This window comes from Anopheles merus, chromosome X (genome assembly GCF_017562075.2).
Source record: "Anopheles merus strain MAF chromosome X, AmerM5.1, whole genome shotgun sequence".
Lineage (NCBI taxonomy): Eukaryota > Metazoa > Arthropoda > Insecta > Diptera > Culicidae > Anopheles > Anopheles merus.
In genome coordinates, this window is record NC_054081.1 from 9938941 (window position 1) to 9958386 (window position 19446).

At 50.0% G+C, this 19446-nt stretch overlaps 1 protein-coding gene across 8 annotated transcripts; it reads right to left on the reverse strand.

Moving 5' to 3' along the window:
* Positions 1 to 1932: 1932 nt before the first annotated feature.
* Positions 1933 to 17373, reverse strand: LOC121598021 (AMP deaminase 2). Of its 8 annotated transcripts, none has more exons than XM_041924507.1 (7): positions 17267 to 17373; positions 14469 to 14851; positions 7019 to 7235; positions 5448 to 5743; positions 3445 to 4276; positions 2743 to 3328; positions 1933 to 2668 (listed from the first exon to the last, which is right to left on the reverse strand). In XM_041924507.1, exons 2-7 carry the CDS (start codon positions 14560 to 14562, stop codon positions 2378 to 2380), a joined length of 2316 nt encoding a protein of 771 aa, XP_041780441.1. In that variant the 5' UTR covers positions 14563 to 14851; positions 17267 to 17373; the 3' UTR covers positions 1933 to 2377. The 8 variants fall into 8 exon arrangements, with proteins under 8 accessions (XP_041780441.1, XP_041780419.1, XP_041780429.1 ...); XM_041924485.1 differs by lacking the exon at positions 17267 to 17373 and adding an exon at positions 15346 to 15485; XM_041924495.1 differs by lacking the exon at positions 17267 to 17373 and adding an exon at positions 14918 to 15485.
* Positions 17374 to 19446: the final 2073 nt, after the last annotated feature.

The following is a 19446-nucleotide window of genomic DNA, read 5'->3' on the forward strand; positions in this document are numbered from 1 at the left end:
TAGGTAAAGACGGACACTTCTCATAAATACAGGATCAAAGTCATTATAGCATAGTTCAACAATGCAGCATTCAAACTGAAAGTATGACAGCATAATTGAGAGCATCGTTGGCATGATAGCTGGGTGGGAAGATGTGGGAAGAGTGGGAAAGATGAACATTTTTCTTCTTATATCAATTAGCGATGAACAGATGTCATCAAAAACCTTAAGTAAGGATAATCGGAAGACATAAAACATTCAGCAACTACAGAGGGCATTGCAATATGCGAAAAACGGGTCAAAAAAGCAGTCATGCTTTAAGCTATTTCACGCTCGACGCTGCTGAGGCATCTCACGAAATCCAATATCTTTGGTTTCAACCGTTGAGAAATTTCCCCTCAGGGTGGGAATTTTGACCTTTGTGAATTGGGCAATAATTGGATTGTGAAGGTAGATGCAAATAGGTTGAAAACCTCTGATCTATAACAGCATCTGCTGTTAATGCCGGATGTTTCAGTAGATTCTTGCATTCTGCCTTCTACGATGTGTTGGAAGCGACGTTTACAATTCCTTCATTGAACCGGACGAACCATCGTTGTAAATGGACAAGAGTTTTTTGAAGTACCAGGCGGTAAAAAGCAATAGGTAATGTTAAAATACAGTAAACCACTTAAATTTTTAACGTTTTGTACAGATTTTCATGGTAGCTATATTTATATTTTTCTAGATTTTTAACATTTTCTGAACTAATGGTATGCTCTCTGGACCGCACCCATGACACCGATCCGACTCCGGCTATTGCTGATCCGACTCTGCCAACTCCGACTCCAGACAAATCCGACAGACTCCAGATGTCTCCGGACGTCACCGGCTATTGATAATCCGATTCTAACTCCGACAACTCCGACACCAGGCGAATCCGACCGACACTTCAGCCGACTCCGGACAACTCCGGCTTTTGTTAATCCGATTCCAACTCTGATAACACTGACTCCAGAAGACTCCAACTCCAGACGACTCCGGATAACTACAGCTATTGCCAATCCGATACCATCTCCGACCGACATCTCCGGCTATTGTTAATCCGGTTTCAACTCCGACAACACCGACTGCAGAAGACTCCGACTCCAGACGAATCCAACCGACACTCCGGAAGACTACGGACAACTACAACTATTGTCATTCCGATTCCATCTCCGACAACTCCAACTGACTCCTGACATCTCAGGCTATTGTTAATCCGGTTTCAACTCCGACAACACCGACTCCAGACGAATCCAACTCTAGACGAGCTGACCGACTCCAGAGGACTCCGGACAACTCCGGCTATTGTTAATAACTACAGCTATTGTCAATCCGATTCCATCTCCGACAATTCCGACCGACCCCGGACATCTCCGGCTACTGTTAATCCGGTTTCAACTCCAACAACACCGACTCCAGAAGACTTCAACTCCAGACGACTCCGGACAACTCCGACTATCGTTAATCCGATTCGAACTGCGACAACAATGACTGTGAATGACTCTGGACAACTCCGAATGACTTCGGATAACTCCGAATAGTTCCGAATGACTCCGGACAACTCCGGATGACTCCAACTCCACACGACTCCGGACGACTTCGGTTGACTCCGACGCAGGGTGACCCCGACTCCGGACGACTCTGGGTAACTCAGGATGACCACGAACAACTTTGAATAACTCCGACTCCAGAAGATTTGGGACAACTTCGGATAACTCCGGCTCCGGACAACTCCAACTCCGCGCGATTCAAACTCCGGACGACTCTGGCCGACTCCGCAGGACTCCGAACTCTTGATGACTCTCTGGACTGTGGACAGCTCCAAGATGATTTCAAAGGTCCCGCATCAACTTAACCCATCACTAGTCTGTACTTACCTACCCCAATAAATTGTATATAATGCTCTGTGTCTTGTTCTCTGTATCAATATAGACTGGTATATAATTTCACTTTATTAACTGTTTATATAGTGTTACTGTGTATGTGTGAGTGTTTTGTTTAATCATCGATTGGTTCTTAATGTTTTGGTTTGTGGTGGTTATGTGGTTGCTGTTGTTTTGTATTATAAATTACAATTAATGAGAATAGGCGCAGACACGCACACAGAACGAGCTGCGCGATGAGAGGGTGGCCTCTTCCGGTTAGGTTATGCCGCTTTGGTGCTGCGCTCAGGTGTCTTAAATCAACGGAAGATCCTACTCGGATGCTCGTGTGAAGAAGGAGAAACAAAAGAAGAACCGAAGAAAAGTAGCAAACACCGAGCACAAACAAGCAGGAAGTAAAAAAAAAAACACAAAACCGTGGGATGATCGGTTCACAAAGCGTGTGCGTCCAATGAATGGAGGATGTTAGGAGGAGAGCGCTCCTCCCGCACCTACTGCTGCGACGCGTACTGCATCTTCTGCTCGTTGTTCACCTTGAAGATGTTGGCCAGCTCGTCCAGCAGCGACTCGTACCGGAACGCGACGCGTATGTCCGGCACGTTCGTGCGCGTAATGTCGTTGCCGGCGACGCCCTCGCGCGTATAGTTCGGCCCGAGCCAGTGCTGCTTCATCTTGTGCGGGAAGCCCGACATCAGCACGCTGTTCCGGGCGAGCTCGCACATGTCGCACGAGCTGAGCTTCCACACCTGGGCCGCAATGCTGTACTCCTCCATCAGCGGTTCCTGTTCCCGGGAGAAGAACGGTGGTGATCAGACACACGAGCGCAAGGCAATGTGGATGAGTCCGGTGGCCTTACCTTGGTGTAGTGGAACTGGAGCGGATCGTCGGTCGAGAGCGAGACGACCAGCCCGCGGGCCAGATACTCCGGGAACGGGTTGCGGTCGTAGTTGAGAAAGAGCGAGTTATTCGACAGCGGCGACATCGCGATGCCGATCTGGGCGAGATAGTAGAGGTACTGCAGGACCGGCACCTTGCGCAGCAGCAGCCCGTGCGAGATGTTCTCCGCCATCAGGTAGCCGCAGACGAGGTGCTGGACCGGGCCGGCCTCGCCGCAGTGCGGCCGCAGCACGAACGTGTTCATGCCGCGCGCCGCCCGGAAGTGGTTCAGCACCGTCATGTTCGCGTACATGTAGTAGATGTAGTACGCGTACGGCGGGTTCTCCACGTCCGTCCAGTCGGCGGGCGGCGTGACGTCCCCATCGAACAGCGGGTTCTCCGGCTTGGACTCGTCGTCCACCGAGTCGAACCCGATCACGTACTGCAGGAAGGTGTGTATCTCCGGATGCTTGCTCGGGTTGTTGGTCGCCTCGAACAGCGGCTTGAACACGTTGTCCAGTATCTGCTGGAACGAGCTCATCAGCTGATTCGTCTTGAAGATGTCACTGTGGGCGGAGTGGGATGAAAAAAAAACAGAAAGGATGATCTCATTGGTAGGAGCTAAACACAAACACAAAAAAAAGGATGATGAGACACCACCACCACCCACAGCACTACTTACTACAGGCGCGGTATCTGTATCAGCCAGCGGATGTTGTCCGAGTAGACGTTGCCGTCGATCGCCCACTTGGCCAGCTTGTACCACTCGTCCGGCGACTTGCCGTAGATCGAGAGCCGCAGCTCCGCGTTCTGGTACTTGCTCTCCTCGAAGTCGCTCGCCACCTCCTTGATGATGTTCGCGAAGTACTTCCCGTTCAGGTAGTTGTCCGTCTTGAGGAACACCTCGCGCAGCCGCGACTCGCCGATCGGATTGTACTTCGCGTTGAACTTGTCGAACCGGTGGAACGTGTTGCGGTCCGCGTGCACGTCCAGCATGTCCACCGTCAGGTCGTACGTGGTCAGGTTCATCGACTGGAAGACCTGCGCGAGCGTCATCGGCGTACCCTTGGTCACCGTCACCACCTCGTCCGCGCTGTTCTTCAGCGTCTTCTTGATGAACCGCAGCAGATGCTTCTGGTTCATGCAGCTCGCCGCGTGGATGTGCGTGTCCACCTTGCGGATGTTGTAAAAGTCCCGGTGCGGGACCGCCTTCTGCGAGGCCAGCTCGCGCAGCTCGTTCAGCAGCACGTGCAGCTGGAACTTGGAGTAGAGGTAGCTGAGCCGCCGGTAGCAGAACGACTTGAGCGGCCCGTCCGCTATCATCGAGCACATCATCTGCATGTCCTGCACGAAGTCGGGCAGGCGGGTGTACTGGTAGGGCAGCGGTTCGGTCGACTCGGCCGTCGGGAACACCTCGAACACGCCGTGCACCGGGCGGATGCTGTAGTTCAGATCCTCCGGTATCTCCACCACCCACGGCGACTGCGTGCTCTGGGGCGGATTGACTGGATGGTCTGGACGGGGTGTGTGTGTGTGGGTGTGTGTGTGGTGAGATAAGGAAAGAAGAGGAAGAAAAATCCTCGGTCAGTGAACGAAGTCGTTTGGGTCAGGGCGACCTACATCCTAAATGGCGAGACATCCTTTTTGGGGGCACTGCCTGTGTCCCAAGCGAAACAGGCAAACATTGGCTAATCTCATGCTAGCCCCAATCTCGGCTCGGCTTCTCGGGCGATTAGATTACAGTGCAACAACAACAACAACAACAAAAACAACAAAACCAACAGTCCAGAGGGAACTACAGCTACGCAACCCACACGGAAGAGGCCGAAACGGGACAGGGATGTTCGTTGCTGTGTCGGTGTTCGCTTGCAGAACAGTACAACGAAACCGGGATATTGAGGTAGTGAAGGTACTTGCATGAAACATGTTAAGCAAACAAAGTAAGAAAAAAAAGAAGACATAAAACAAGGGCAGAGAACAAACGGTGCGATGGAAATTAGAGCACAACAAAGACGAACAAACTAGATGAACAGATGATCTAGTAAAAAGAAGACTATAAAATGGAATGGGGTAAGACACTGTGACAAAAAGATATAAAACTCATAGATCCACAAAAAGAACAAAACACCGGAAGAGTGGAAAGAAAAAAAGCGAAAAAAAAACAAAACAAGAGTAAGAAACATAACAGAGAGGAAAAAAAAATCACAAGAGTAAAACAAAAACAAAATAAAACAAAAAAAATTACAACTAACCAGTACGGCAGGATCGAAAGACAGAGATAAAGAGAGAGATAACCGGCAAAAAAAGAAAAGAAAACGGTGCACGTTAAGGGTGGCACACGTGTATGTGCCGCGAAGATACCAAAGAGAGAAATAAAGAGTTGTAAAAAGCAAAAATGTAAAATAGTAAAAAGAAGAAGAAGAAAAAAACGTTAAAAATATTTCCAAAACAATTGAAAAAAAGAACAAATAACTTTTAAAAATAGAATAGAAGAGTGAAAGAGGAAAAAAATGGAGAATTTCAAATGAAGAAAATAAAACTAGAAAAACCGAATTGGAAATGATTAAAAAAAACGTAATGAAATCTACCCTCAAAAACTAATTGCTTCGGGGGCCTTCACCTATCTTCACCTTCCTAATGCCCTTTCCCATCAAACCCCCCCCCCCCAATCACCAGCTTACTTACCCGCGATGGATTTGCGCTCTTGGTGCGTGATCGTGCTCGAGTGGGTCGACTTGAGGAAGCGGGCGGTCGTCTGCGGGAACGCCTGGTGCGAGTTGCGCATGTACTTCTCGCGCAGCTCGAGCGCCTTCACCAGCAGCGTGGAGGCCCGCTCGAGATCGTCCAGCGGGACGCCGCTGGTGTCCTCGCCCGAGATCGACACGCGCTGAAAGTGGGCGACGAAGTCATGCTCGTCGAACGGCAGCTGCTCGTCCGGGTGGACTTCCGGTGCGATCGAGTGCCGGTCCTGCTCCATCACCCTGTATGTTGGTGTGTGTGCGAAGAAGAAGAAGAGAAGGAGGAAAAAGAAGAAGAAGAAGAAGAAGGAGAGTTCAGGCACAGGACGCACAAAGCAGGGGCGGCGACCACCACGACGACTGCACGATTCGAGCTGCCGGACCGTACTGAGCGCGGTGTGTTGTACTGAACAGTATACCCCAGCGTCACCCACCCTTCCATGAGGATGGTGGGGGTGGGCCGGGGTTTGGGGCTTTTGCGGGACGGTGGGAAGGCATTATGTAGCCAACACACCACACTCACGGATCGATTGGTTAATTGATCGGTCAAGCGATTTTCCAATTCACTAATTATCAACGTCCCCGACACCCGAACGGGACAGCCCGCGGCTTGGGACACGGTGTGTGCACAGTTCGAGTGCAAAAATAGCCAGACACACACACACACACACGCACAAAAAACACACGGAAGAGATATGTTTTTGCAACTGAAGGTAGTTGGTTGATGTGATGCGCGCTCTGCCTCTCGGTGGAGTCTGTGTGAGTCGTTATCACCTCGCTCGCGCGTATACGTGTGTCGGTGTGTTGAATGATGCTTATCAAGGCAAGTCTGACAGACGTGTCCGACTCCAAGAGCTTCAAGATTAAACCGTAGGCCATAACCAACATGTCGTTGTAACTTTCCGCGGTTTGCGTGTTTTTGGCACACGGAATCCGCGTTTCGGACGAATTTCTCCAGACAAAACCACCCCAAAAAACACAGATAACAGGAGGCACCGCCGACCGCTGGGAACACCGACACTAACCGTAGCAGGTCGCGCTCGGACAGCCATTTCTTCGTATCGCTCGCACTGCCCAACATCGCTCGCCGAGACGCACTGGCCGTGTGGACTGCCGTCCTTTTGCCCGCCGGGGGAGTTTGACCGTTCTTTTGTTAAATTGGATTAAATGACCACAACACACACACCTACACACAAACAAACCCTTCCTGGGTCCTGGCAGCCCTGTTTCACACGCGAATGACGCCAAGCAGTACCAGTACGTTCGCGTGCGTGCGTGGCCTTCAATGTCAGCGAAGAAGACAAAACTGGAGTAGCATGGCTTCTCCCCCGGGAGGGCGCGAAAAACGCAAAACCTTCATCGCTCATCTTTTGCCACCCAAGACAGTGGTCTTTCGATTATCGGCAGCACGCCCAACCCCTTGCCCAGGGTCCAGTCCCTCCAATTGCGCAACGCAGTTTTAGTTGTTATTGGTTTCTCTTTTTTTTTTGTTGGTTGCATTTCCTGTTCAGAACTTACTTGGCGTTCAGCTGGCGCTGCAGCTGGAGCTTCTTCTCGATCTGCTCGATCGGGAACTGGGGCACCTCGTACGGGGCAGATATTTCGTTCGGCAGCACGCCCACGATGTCCTCCTGGGACAGGCTGAGTGCACCGCTAAGTACACCGGCAGGGCCGACGCCGCCGCCACCGCCTCCACCGGCACCGGCATGTCCCGCCGGAGACTCGTTACCCTGTACTGTGGAGAGAGAGAGAGAGAGAGAGAACGAGAGGAGGAAGAGAGAAGGAAAACAAAATAGAAGGTAAACATTATTACAATAATAAAAAAAAAACAAGCCAACAGCTTCCCCTTGCTGCTACTAGTTCTACGTTTGTAGTCCTCCTCGTCAAGCCCTCCTTTGCCGTACCGAGCTCGTCGGCGTCATCGAGCGCTAATGGCGCGAAGGACGCCCTGCCCTCGAGCGCCAGCCGCGACTGCTTCATCGCCTCCATCAGCTTCTGGTCCTCGAGCACCTGCAGCAGGGTGCGCGAGTCCTGCTTGTTAAAGTTTATCTCCCTTTTCCTTTGGCTCATGGCGTGTTTGGCTGTGCTCTCTCGAGTTAAAACCCAATAGTTGTCCCGCGCGTCCACCAGTACCGACAGCTTGCAGTAGACTGTCCGTGTCCGAGCCGCCAACCCATCATCGGGGGGGAGGAAATGAAGGAAAAACGGTCGGAAGCGAACGCTTGCATCGGCGTGCTACTCGCTGCCTCCTGTGTGTGGCTAGTAAACAAAGATGGCCATCGCGAGGCTTGAGCGGAGAGAAGCGATAAGAAGCGACCCCCTGATGCTGATTAGGGGCCGTTCGAGCGGTAGACGATGTTGAGACTAGTGATGGGTAAAGTTGGCAAACATCCGGAGACGACTCCGATCCGACTCCGACAATTTCGGCACCGACTCTGGAGGGTAGTTTCGCCCAGGGAGGGTAGTTTCGAATTATCCGGAGCCTTTCGGAGTCGTCCGGATTCATCTGGAGTCATCCGGAGTCACCCAGAGTCGTCCAGAATCGGAGTCGCCTAGAGACGGAGTCGTCCAGAGTTGTTCGGAGTCGTCCGGAGTCATCTGGAGTTCATCTGGGGTCATCTGGAGTCGTCTAGAGTTGTCCGTAGTTATTTCGTGGTATTTTTTCCCTTTTCGGACTTCTTAAACGGTCTCGGTCTAAGGACTCCGGACGACTCCGGACACCTCCGAATCAATCCTAAAAACTCCGAACGACTCCGACTCAGGGCGGAACTAGTGGTTCCGATTTTGCCAGTGTTGAAACCGGACTAACAATAGCCAGGGTCGGATCGGCGTCGTGAGTGCGCTTCAAAGAGCACATCTCTAGCTGAGACCTATCGCTTAGTAAACAACAGACTCTCCAACAAGAACCACACTCAGTCAGACACTCGTGTGGCCACCGCGCTCTGGAGATGGTGACGCATTCTCGCACTTCGTAGGAACACAAAAACGAACGCCATCTTGCTTTTCGATCGTGTTGCGAAATGCGTCGTCGCGGCTTTTGGTTGTGATCTCGGTGAAGAATTTGCCCCATTTTGTAATGCGGCAGTTAATAACGTGCTGTTTTATTGCCACACTGCTTTGCCTTTTTCTTCCTGGCTTTTCTTCTGCCTCAAACGCACACAAACACACGCTCATTCTCTGTCTCTTTTAATGTTTCCGACATCTTTTACATGTCGGATCGTGATCTTGGCGGCGGCTACTAAGAAAGCAAGGAGATGGAGATCGAACAGGAGAAAGAAGAGGTGGATCTCTCTCCCGTTCTTGGGGCCACATTCGCTCTAATGACGATAAAAAAAATACTAACCTTCCGGTGAGAAGAAGTCGTTGAGCAGGATGGCGGGTGATCGGGGCGACATTGACATGATTGCCGGATCTGGTTGATCGAACGACGAGTTCATATCGCACTTCAGCAGCACACCGCGAGCACTCATCTTTAGCGCACCTTGTGACCTCACGAGTTATTTCCAAAAAAGCACACACACACACGAGTGTTGCACACTGCAACACTGGAATTTGCTGGCCGGAAGAGCGTGCCAAAGCAAACAAACAAACAAACAGACACACAGAACACACAGTCCGAACAACCTCAGGAACCTCAGGAGGCGGCAGAACGCGCGCACACGATGGTCACAGAGATCCACAGATATCTTTGATCGCCGTCAGCGAGCGCAGACCGAACCGGACTGGCAGACTGCTGCCGAGTTTACTGAGAACAAAAAAAAAACAACAACAACAACACTACCCCTTGCGAGAGGTCCTATCCCCTTCTTTTCGCCGGTCGCGAGCAGTTGGTTGAGCGCGCAACAGACACAAAACCCTGAGATGTAGATACGCAAACGGTAGGTAGGACGCCGTGTGTTTGCTGTTGTCAGCTGTCAGCCGTGCAACGTATGTGTGACTGTGTGACTGTGTGTGTGCTGGTTCGGTGCCAATGGCCAATACAGAGCGAGGGGCGTCGGTTCCGTCGGAGGTTACTCGGGTGCGAAGTCCTAAATTTAGATCTCGTGTATCTTCTCCCCCTTCGGTCGCGGGCCGGATCCGGTTAAGGTTCTCTCCCTGCCGGGGGATGGAGGATGCGTCGTGACAGCGGTACAGTGCACGAGAAAACGATGTCCGAGAAATCCGAGCTGAAGCCGGCGGACCTGATCAACAAACACAGCCCGGGGGTAATGCCGGGTTTTGCGTGAGGCTACACCTGGACAAGTCACCGCGACACGTACACGAGAGCGACTGATCGGCACTGACCACTCGGTTTCCCCGGCCGCGGCGGGCGATTTATCCTCCAACTACCACCACGCGCAATTAGCGCCGATAAGATAATTTTATTATCACTTCTATTGCTGGAGGGTGAGCAAAGGTAAAACCCTCTTTACTTGTGATCCTACTATTCCCGGGCGCTTATCGTTGCAGGACGCGGAATACGGGAAGTGTACCGCAGTACGACCAATCTGAGGCACTGATTCGACTTTCTTTGCAAGACGCAAACACACACACACACACACACGTAAGCAAGGGCGTGCGCACGCGTGAACGTTTCTAAGCGGGCGTCACACTGCGTGCCACACGTGTACATTCGCACTTTCCACTCCGAAGTCTGTCCGAAGGTTCTTGTCGACACCGTTTCCAAGCACTGGCTGCGATGTGTCGCCGATCTCCAGCACTCCTGGAGCACCATTTTACGTAACACCGAGGTGACGGCTGCGTCGCAAGTACACCCGTCGCCACAGCATGCTGTCAGCTGCCGGGCTGCAGAGGAAGTTTCCGACTGGCGAAAGGGCCGCTTCTCGCACAGGGCTGGGCTAATGTGCCGGCCGAACGTCACATCGGGCACTGGCATCGGGCAGGTGAGTGCGCTATCTCTTCATCGTTCACAACTCTTCCCACCTTAGGTCCACGGGTAGGTCCTTTGGTAGCCTCCAATCAATCCGGGTTAGCGTGTGATGATCTTTCTCACTTGCACCGTGCCCAGACCCGGCTGGCAGCAGAAGTCGCAACACACACACACAGACACACACAGAGCGTGCTACCGGCGTCATTGGCTGGTTGTATGGTGCGCTTTGGAGATATTGATAAAACATTCCACCGTTCGCCCAGAAACACGATGGGAATCACGGGTCTCACACGAACGTTTGTGCGGAGGGCAAGCGTGGTGTGCGAGGCAATATATCTTCAAGCAGTATATCATGTTTGTGTGCGCTGCCTATTCAGGTCACCCCACTCGCCCCACAAAGGCCTGCGAGGGGCGGTGGATGACTTTGTTATGAATGAACTTCCGAACGAATGTCCCAATGTCTCGCAATGCCATCGGAGCATCCCAGCAATCCCCCCATGGAGCGTAGTTTGTTTTACTTCTGAATCTAAACAGTGGGTGCCTCATCGTGTTCCTGTGTCCTCGCCGCGTCCCTCGGTACTCAGCTGATCTACTTTAGCCGAACAAAGAGCAAAAATGAAAAACAGCATCTTTGTTTTGCAGCCGGCGAAATTGCGTCTCGTCGACGCCGTCGTTACCGTGCACGTCGGTTGTTTACTTTGAAATAAACCAGGCCACACTGGCAGCCGGTTCGGTCCGGACGAATGTTGCCGTTGCGGAACCGGCCTCTCACCGGGGGGGTCAACAACTTCCGGCAGCTGTTCACGAAACCGGGGGTGACAGTAGCTCCATGGCAACAGGATATCTCGAGGTGAGGCACAGGTTGATGCATGCTGCAGCAGCAGAGCTACCGGCATTTTGGGGAAGGGTCGGAGGAATCTTTCGGGTGTCTATTTTTAGACTGCTGTGCCACAATGTTGCTGAACGGACGTAGTAATCCACCGCTCTGCGCTCTGCGCGAGTAATTTGATTCTGCAATTAGACGTCCGTAGCGACGCTCAGGAGTACTGTTTTGGCTACAATGGGCCATATCAGGGGTATTTCCGGTAACGACGAACTACACACATACACACTAGTGGTGGGAATTCTGGGTGTGTTTCGGAGTCAATCCGGAACCGATTCTGATTCCGAAAGTGGAATCGGCTCTGGAATCAGAATCGGCTTCGGAATCAGTTCCGGAATCAGCTCCGGCATCGGAATCAGAAATGGTTCTTGAACCGAAATTGGCTCCAGAATCAGAATCAGAGGTGATTCTGATTTTAGAGCTGATTCCGGAGCCGATTTTAATTCCGAAACGAATTATGATTCCGTAGCCAATTCTGTTACCGGATTCGAAATCAGCTCTGGAATCAAAATTGGCTCTGGAATTGAAATCGGCTCCGGCATCGGATTCATATTTTGTTCCGGAATTGAGATTAACGCCGGATTCAGAATCAGTTTTGGAATCAGATGTTCCAGATTCTGAGTCCGGAGCTGATTTTGGAGATGATTCCGGAGTCGATTTTAATTCCGAAACGAATTGTGATTCTGTAGCAAATTCTGATACCGTATTCGAAATCAGCTCTGGAATCGAAATTGGCTCTGGAATTGAAATTGGCTCCGGAATCGGAACCATAATCGGTTCTGAAATTAAAATTAACTCCAGATTCAGAATCAGATTCAGAAGTTCCAGATTCTGAGTCCGGAGCTGATTCTGGGGCCAATTCCGGAGTTGATTCCGCTTCTGGAGCCAATTCCGAAGTTGATTTCGAAAACTGATTCCGGATCTACTGTTTCGAAATCGATTCCAGAAATCTTTGAAATTAATCGGAATTGATCCCGGCCAAAACTTCATGTTTATCATCACTAACACACACACACGGCAATTCAGTTCGAATTTCAATTTTTGTCTTCATTAGTAACTGCTGAGCGGTGGAAGGGGGTGGTAATTCTAGCCACAGAGCAGTTTGGCAGTCTGCGTCTACTTCTGCCGTTCTGCCATTTATTCAACGTGACGCGCGGGCAAATTTCAAAAACCCTGAAGGTCATCTCCAACCAGGTAAAGGAGAGTGTGTGTGTGTGACGTACCACAGTGCAAAGGATTTTCTATTTATTCGATCCACTGGCGTTATCGAGCGCCCGTGTCCGGATTAACCGTATCGATTCGCGCTAATTAATCGTGCATCGTGTCATCGTGCGGTTTCTCGATTAATCGCCGGCAAACACCTCGAATCGGTAACAATTAAGCGATACCGAGGGAGGCAGGGGACCCTGTTTGCCATTTTTGGCACGCGGGCAGAATGTTGCGCCCGCCTTTCTACGTCCGAAAGGGCACGTCCATGTCCCCCAACGCTGCTTGCGTGCTGTGTGCGCGGTGTGTTTTGCGGGATAATTCCACGCCTAGCTGCTAATTAATGTGCACTGCAATACGTGTGTGTGTGTGTGTGTGTGTAGAGTGCGAGTGCATTCCTTGCCTCGATGGTGTCAGATATTAAGCCCCCCACACCTCACTCTATCTGACAGTTGAACGTTTGCCAAGCGTCACCAAGCGTGACAAATGGAGCCGACGTGTACACAGGACGGACGGGGTGTTTTTGCGCTCCCAACGATGGGGAGGCACGCAGTGTTTTCGGTGGACTCGGCGGATTTTTGCTGCGTTCTGCCGACGCTGCGTTTCTTCCGTCTTGGCAGCTTTGGGTAGCGTGTTTGGACACTTGGAACGCACAACGGTTGGAAGTGTCGCCCCGAGTACAACTTCCAAATGACAAAACGATCAAAATTGATTGATTGATTGAATGCGCGCACGGCACCGGCAGGAATTGCTGGAAAACGATGGAACGGTTTTTGGAACGGTCGTTGCCCTTTCCATGTCCTTGGTGTACGGGGTATCGCTGGGCCCTCGCGTTGCGAGGATGCGTTGAGTCAACCTTCACCAACAGGTCGTGTTATTCAAATGAGTGGCCCGCTTTCCCTGGCTATTGGTGGGAAACATTGGAGCAGGTTATCAAGCTCGAATGAGCCATCTCCGCCCGACGACATTCCACACCCGACGGCTTTATGGCTTTATTAACGGACCCTTCATTGACCTTTTTATTTCTTCCCAACCGAGACACACGCACACACATACACACTCGCGTTAGACGTTCATTTTTTCGGGTTGGTGCGACGCCTTGGTTTACCCACTGCTTTAGGTTTAAGGGCCGCCCAACGCCACCACGACGACACATCAAAGCGATAAGCTCGCACCCATTTGTCGGCCGAATGCCAAACCAAACCGAAGTGTGTGTGTGTGTCATTCTCCCCCCACACTCTGGTGCTGTATAAACATAATGGAAATGATTGGAGGCAATGGCACATCGAAATACCAGCAAAACTGTCCTAAATTTAGCGCTCACAAAAAAACAAAAACAGCTAATGCAGCTAATGGAGTATGGATAGGCACTGGTGTGGGATCAGATGCCGAACGGGTGTGCACATGGCGTGGTGAGAGCACAGGGGCGGCATATGGAATATTCCGTGTAGCGCTATTGCGCCCCCGTAGAGCAGGGTCGTGACATCAAATCTATTCTGGACTGGCTGTATTTTGGGACATTCGGACATTGAATGAATTCAGATCTCCAGATTCAGATCACTGGAGATATGTCTTGACTAGTCTCTGATAGTGGCATTGACAATACCAAATGTTTGGAGTATTTGGATTCCCTGGAATAGACTTCAAAACAGGGCGAAAGTAATCCCTTGCAGACGTCCGCAATTGAACATCTTCCAAAGCCTGTTTGGATTGGAGACGTTATGGGGCAACTAGCTCTTCACATTTGATTGCAGAATCTTCAACTTCTCCTTAATTACTAACCACAACAATCGTAGTTTAAGGTTCCGACGTTGTTGGAGGACTTGGTTATCTGTGACTAGTGGTTGTACTTATAACAGAACACAAACGTGTCAACCGTACTCGAGAGGGGCTCACTTTGGAGGAGCTTTTAGGCCCGGTTGGACATGTAGCTGCAGCCTGCAACTACTTGACCACTGCACCACTGCATGGGGCATCAATGAGCTGGGGGAAAATACTGGGATACATACCTGCCTTTAGTTTGGATGTCGTTTCCGCCTCAATTTCCATGTCGATATCGAAGGCGAACCGCTTCCGCGAATTGTAGTCGTTGGTGCTGGTCATCGCGCACGCCAGCTAAGAAGGGCAGCACTGCTCACGGCCGGCGTCGGTTTGCTGTGACCCCCGCTTTCGGGTGAGGTTGAAGACGCGCAGGTGGACTGGACGAAGCCACCGTATCCTCCCACTTCAACAGGTTTGCGACCTCAAACAACCGAGTGATCGTGTTTGCTCTTTGCGTTTGCGAGCCTCGTAAGATAATGTTTCGGAGACACTTTGGCCCGCACTTGTGTACTTGACTAGGGAGAGAGCTACACTACACTACACACCGTACGCTGGCTCCGAAACGCTGTAACTGAAAATGCACCAGATGTTTGAGCACTACGGCTTTGCACAAGTACACAAAACAAAACACACATACACACACACACAGGGAGAGAGAGACGAAAGAAACACATCAAAGCCGACACCAAACCACGATGGCAAATGGGTGGAAAGTCACCCGCTGGACTGGACGACGCAATTGAGAGAATTTTGGGGGGATGGAGTGAAATTTTATCGATTTCCGAGAGACTTCCTCTGCCAGCGCTGTCCACGCTGGACTGAGCCGTTTGAGGGCCGGTGGAGTGCGTGTTCAGCTGTTGCGGGAGCGCAAGATATCCTGCTAGGAGGGCGAGCGGGAGACTGGAAGCTGTCACACGGAGAGGGCCGGAGCTTTCCCGGTCTGGTGCGTCTGGTTTTCGGTTCACGGGGACGAGGATGCAAAAAGTGTCGCGTCTTGGAGATGACACAGGGCGCGACTGGTACGCCAGGCGGACTTGTGGACTGGAGCGAAGGCACAGGACCAACCTCAGGGTGCGGGAACGTGCGGATGACGCCGAGATGAACTGCGTCACCTTTCATTACCAGCGCACTACACCTTGCACGCACACTGTCCACAATCTTCGCGTACGCATTGCCGGGAAGAGGGAGAAGGACTGGAATCTCTCGAAACCGTATGGTATACCTCTCTGCATCCATCCGTTAGAGTCTCCACGGGGCGCCTCTCTCTCTCTCTCTCTCTCTCTCTCTCTCTCTCTCTCTCTCTCTCTCTCTCTCTTATTGGTATGTTTTTGTTTTTCTTGCGTGTGTGTGGAATTTTAGATCAACTCACTCTCGCGCTCTTGAAGTATATCGCTCCAGATTGACCCTTTTTTGTTGGCCGTACTTTTGATGCGAGATATACATTAAATCATCAGCTAAGCATCCGAAATACTCTCTCTCTCTCTCTCTCTCTCTCTCTCTCTCTCTTTCTCTCTCTCTCTATTCTCTCGCTCTATCTCTATCTCTAACTCTAACTCTCTTTCTATACTGTATGACACAATCGCTCCGTTCGTATTCAATTCCGTCCATTACTGATTACTCACATATCTACGCGTTCTAATCGGACGCTTCTGGACGTTTTACATCCATCGTTCGCACATCATTCTCACATCGCTAAGCATCTCTCTCTCTCTCTCTCTCTCTCTCTAGCGCTTCGCTCTCGTTATCGCTGCTATCCGTTATCTGCTTGTTTATGGTTCTTTCCTTTTCCTTCCGCTCGCTTGGGAGCACTTTCACTGCGGCCGGTCTCAAAACTTTTGCTGGCAATGAAATGATCTTTTCTTCGACTTTCACACCGTCGCCACAGCTATTTTGACCTACTTTTGGTTTTACTCAAAATTCGTAAAACTAAAAGATGTGTTTGAGCCAATTGAGCCAAAAAACTGTGCTTGGCGGAGTTTGACAAACGGAACGTGGACGGTGTTTGGTTCTGTGTGCGGGGTGCAATCGAGCAATGCAATTGTGCAAATGACTCATCTTGGCTCCTGGGAGGAGGAGCGAACCAAAAAAAAAAACAAACAATTCCCTTCCTTCCCCATCTCTGCATTCCATTGCCTCCGTCTCTCTCACACTCTCTCTCTCTCTCTCTCTCTCTGTATCAATTACACTATTACGACTCGCTTTGGTCGCACAGGTATTGTGACAAGGTCGCTCTTTTGGATGCACAAACATCAAATGCGGTGCAGTGTGTGTTTCTACGGGAGAAAAAAAAAACACACACACACACATGCAAAGGCCTCTCGTTCTCCCTTTTCAGTCGCATACAGCTGCCACGCACTATCAGCTGATGGAGTCGCACGCACACATCCCCAGTTTGACTAATATTTGACTCCATCCAGTTCAGTCCAGGGGGAGGGGGTGGGACACTTCTAACAAAAAAAATACGCACACACACACACACACCCATACACATACAGTGCGCGTTATCGACGCCATATCTCGAGAGGATTGATTGCGTTTGAAGCTCAAATGCGGTTTTGAAAGTCGAGGAGGGCTGCTGATCGATGCACTACTACATGCGGATGTGAGGTGTGAGCGAAACAAAACAACCAAACAAACAAGCTTTGCAGCTTGGAATGGTTATTTTTGTTGTTGTTGTCGCACCACCTCTAACTCTAAACGGCACTTAATGGTGCGGTTTGATTGACGGGACGCGCTAATGGGCAATGTTATTGTAGGCGAGCCTTCCAGGAAGTGAAGATGCCGGGCCCAGGACACGTTGGCACTGCACTTGCATTACACATGCATACGCACACATAGTCTGACACGTAAACAGCCACAAACTGGAGCCACCGTCAGCAACATAAAAACGGAACCGGACGGGAGAAAAATGCGAAACAAAGGGCAAGCTTTCCACTCTAACCCCTCTTCTACTACACTTTCCTAAAACTGTAAGGAAGTATCTTACCCTCATCACTTCTAGAGTTTGGGACTTCGGGGGGACCCGCTTGCTGAGACTTCCGTGAGCTTACTAGCTGTCGTGTGGATGTGTCCGTCGGCCGGCTGTTTCTCGCTGCTCTAGGGCAGTTTTTTATCTGCAGTTCGCATTCCCCGGTATGTTGGCGCCTTGCCTCCCTCCCCCCCGTCCTCCATCACATCATGTGTGTGTGTGTGTGCGTGCTCTTGGAGTGTTTCCACGTGTGTTTAGCCGTACGGGTTGAACGCTGAGCGGCGTGTTCGTGTCGGTAATTCTCACATCCCCCATGAAGACGGAGAAGGGAGGGAGGGAAGGAGCATTGCTGTGTATATCATGCATCATCATCATCGTCCCAAAGCCAACATTGCACGCTGCACTGACAAAACGTGACACACACACACTGGTCGGTCGATGTGCAAAACATTAGCACACAAAAAAAACAAAACAAATCGCCCAAAAACCCTGAACGTGTGACGGCACGTGTGTGTGGCACGCGAAAGCGCACGCGTTACCCACACCGCGTTACACCGCTACAAAAAAGCCTTCACCACACACACACACACACACGGGCGCGCGCATCCGTACGCACACGCACACAGAGCTGTTGGTTTACGAGAGCACACATCACACCAGCAACAACGGAGGACGGCGGGGGGATGGAAGTGGCGGCACTAAATTGCACTAGAACGACCGCGCGGGTGCAAATGGTTCGGGGTTTGCATTTAGCTATGGAAAGCAGCATTTGCAAAGTGTTGGGTGCCGGTTTGGTGGTCCTAACGGCAAAAATGGGGACTAATCTAGCAAGGCAGGCGACAACGGTTCGATCCCTAACCCCCGGGGGGAATTGATAGGGCATGCTAAAAGTGTAGAAAAGATGTCTTCTTCAGATGTCTTCGCAAGATTGCAGGAATCATTGCGTCCTCTGGGACCCATAAAAACTAATTTGTTGGCATTGTGCATCATTAAATCATCAGTATCTTTCAAAAACCACAAGCAATACTTGTAAAAGCAGCTCAGTCTGCCATCGCAGACATAAAGACGAATGAGGCTCCAACAGGTCCTAAACTCTCTTTTTGATCATTACAAACAAAACAACAACAAAACAACCTCCACTTAAATGCGCAATAAAACTAGCGGTTTTGAATGGCAATAATTATGCAACACAGGATGTCTTTGGATCTGGATTCCAGGACCTTGGTAGGATCCAAAATTGCTCGCAGCGATCGTCTATCGGCTTAACAAGGAGAATTTTGTTTTTTTAGGAAGAACCACATAATCCAAATAAGAGCGTATCGTCGCAAAATAAAACAATGTCTTCGGCATAGAGTTCTTCATGTTGCATATGCAATTTCGATTCTAATGCGGGGATCTGTCAAATAAGGTCTGTAATAATGTTTTCAGCTTGTGTAATGAAATATCAGACCATATCTTAGCGAGTTTAACGACCCTTTTTTAGGGCGAAAATGAACAAAATAAGTTTAAAGGGATCGTTACACAACGTATACACGGCTAATAACTTTTGAATTACTCCTGAGACTTTACACTCAATAACTTACAAATGTAATCTGGTGCATCGGTAAATAAAAGCAAGAAGTATTGCCAAAGAAAAGCATAAGGGAAAATAAAGAGGTTTGGAAACTGAAGAAACAATTGGTGCTCTTAAAATTGATAATACAAATTCACAGAAAGGACCCATTTCAGCAAAAGGTCGAAAAATAAACATGCTCAGAAAAAAAAAATCAAAAGAATGCGAAGCTAAATTGATGGCTTTTAATTCGCTTTTACTAGAAGCACGACAAAAAAAAAACAAATTTTATGTGAATCAACATGATAACATGGATTTTTTTGTTTTTCAATTAAATGAAATTAATTTGTTTTTTTTTTTTTTAATTTTCAAAAATATTTCGTAGTTTTCAAGGGAGGTCGTTATACACGCTAAAATACAGTAATATAATTTTTACACGATTTTTGTTTGCTACGTGGATGTATCGTTCTCTACCCCGTGCTCCTGTTTGATCCTTCGCTCTCTACCAAGAAAGAAGGGACAGTGAAGATGCAAAAGTACCCAACGCTTATGCCTGAGGATCGGTACATCCACGTTAGTATATCCCAGCTAGAGTTAATATCCCGTCGTAAGTCCCCTAGAGGCGGGCTACCATTGGCCGTTCTAG

Excerpts from the sequence above, each read along its gene's own strand:
- LOC121598021 (XM_041924458.1), bottom strand. The coding sequence starts at position 7,570 with ATGAGCCAAAGGAAAAGGGAGATAAACTTTAACAAGCAGGACTCGCGC. Across the intron at positions 4,277-5,447 it reads AGAGCGCAAATCCATCGCGG|ACCATCCAGTCAATCCGCCC; the intron begins GTAAGTAAGCTG and ends CACCCCGTCCAG. Across the intron at positions 2,669-2,742 it reads TCCAGTTCCACTACACCAAG|GAACCGCTGATGGAGGAGTA; the intron begins GTAAGGCCACCG and ends TCCCGGGAACAG.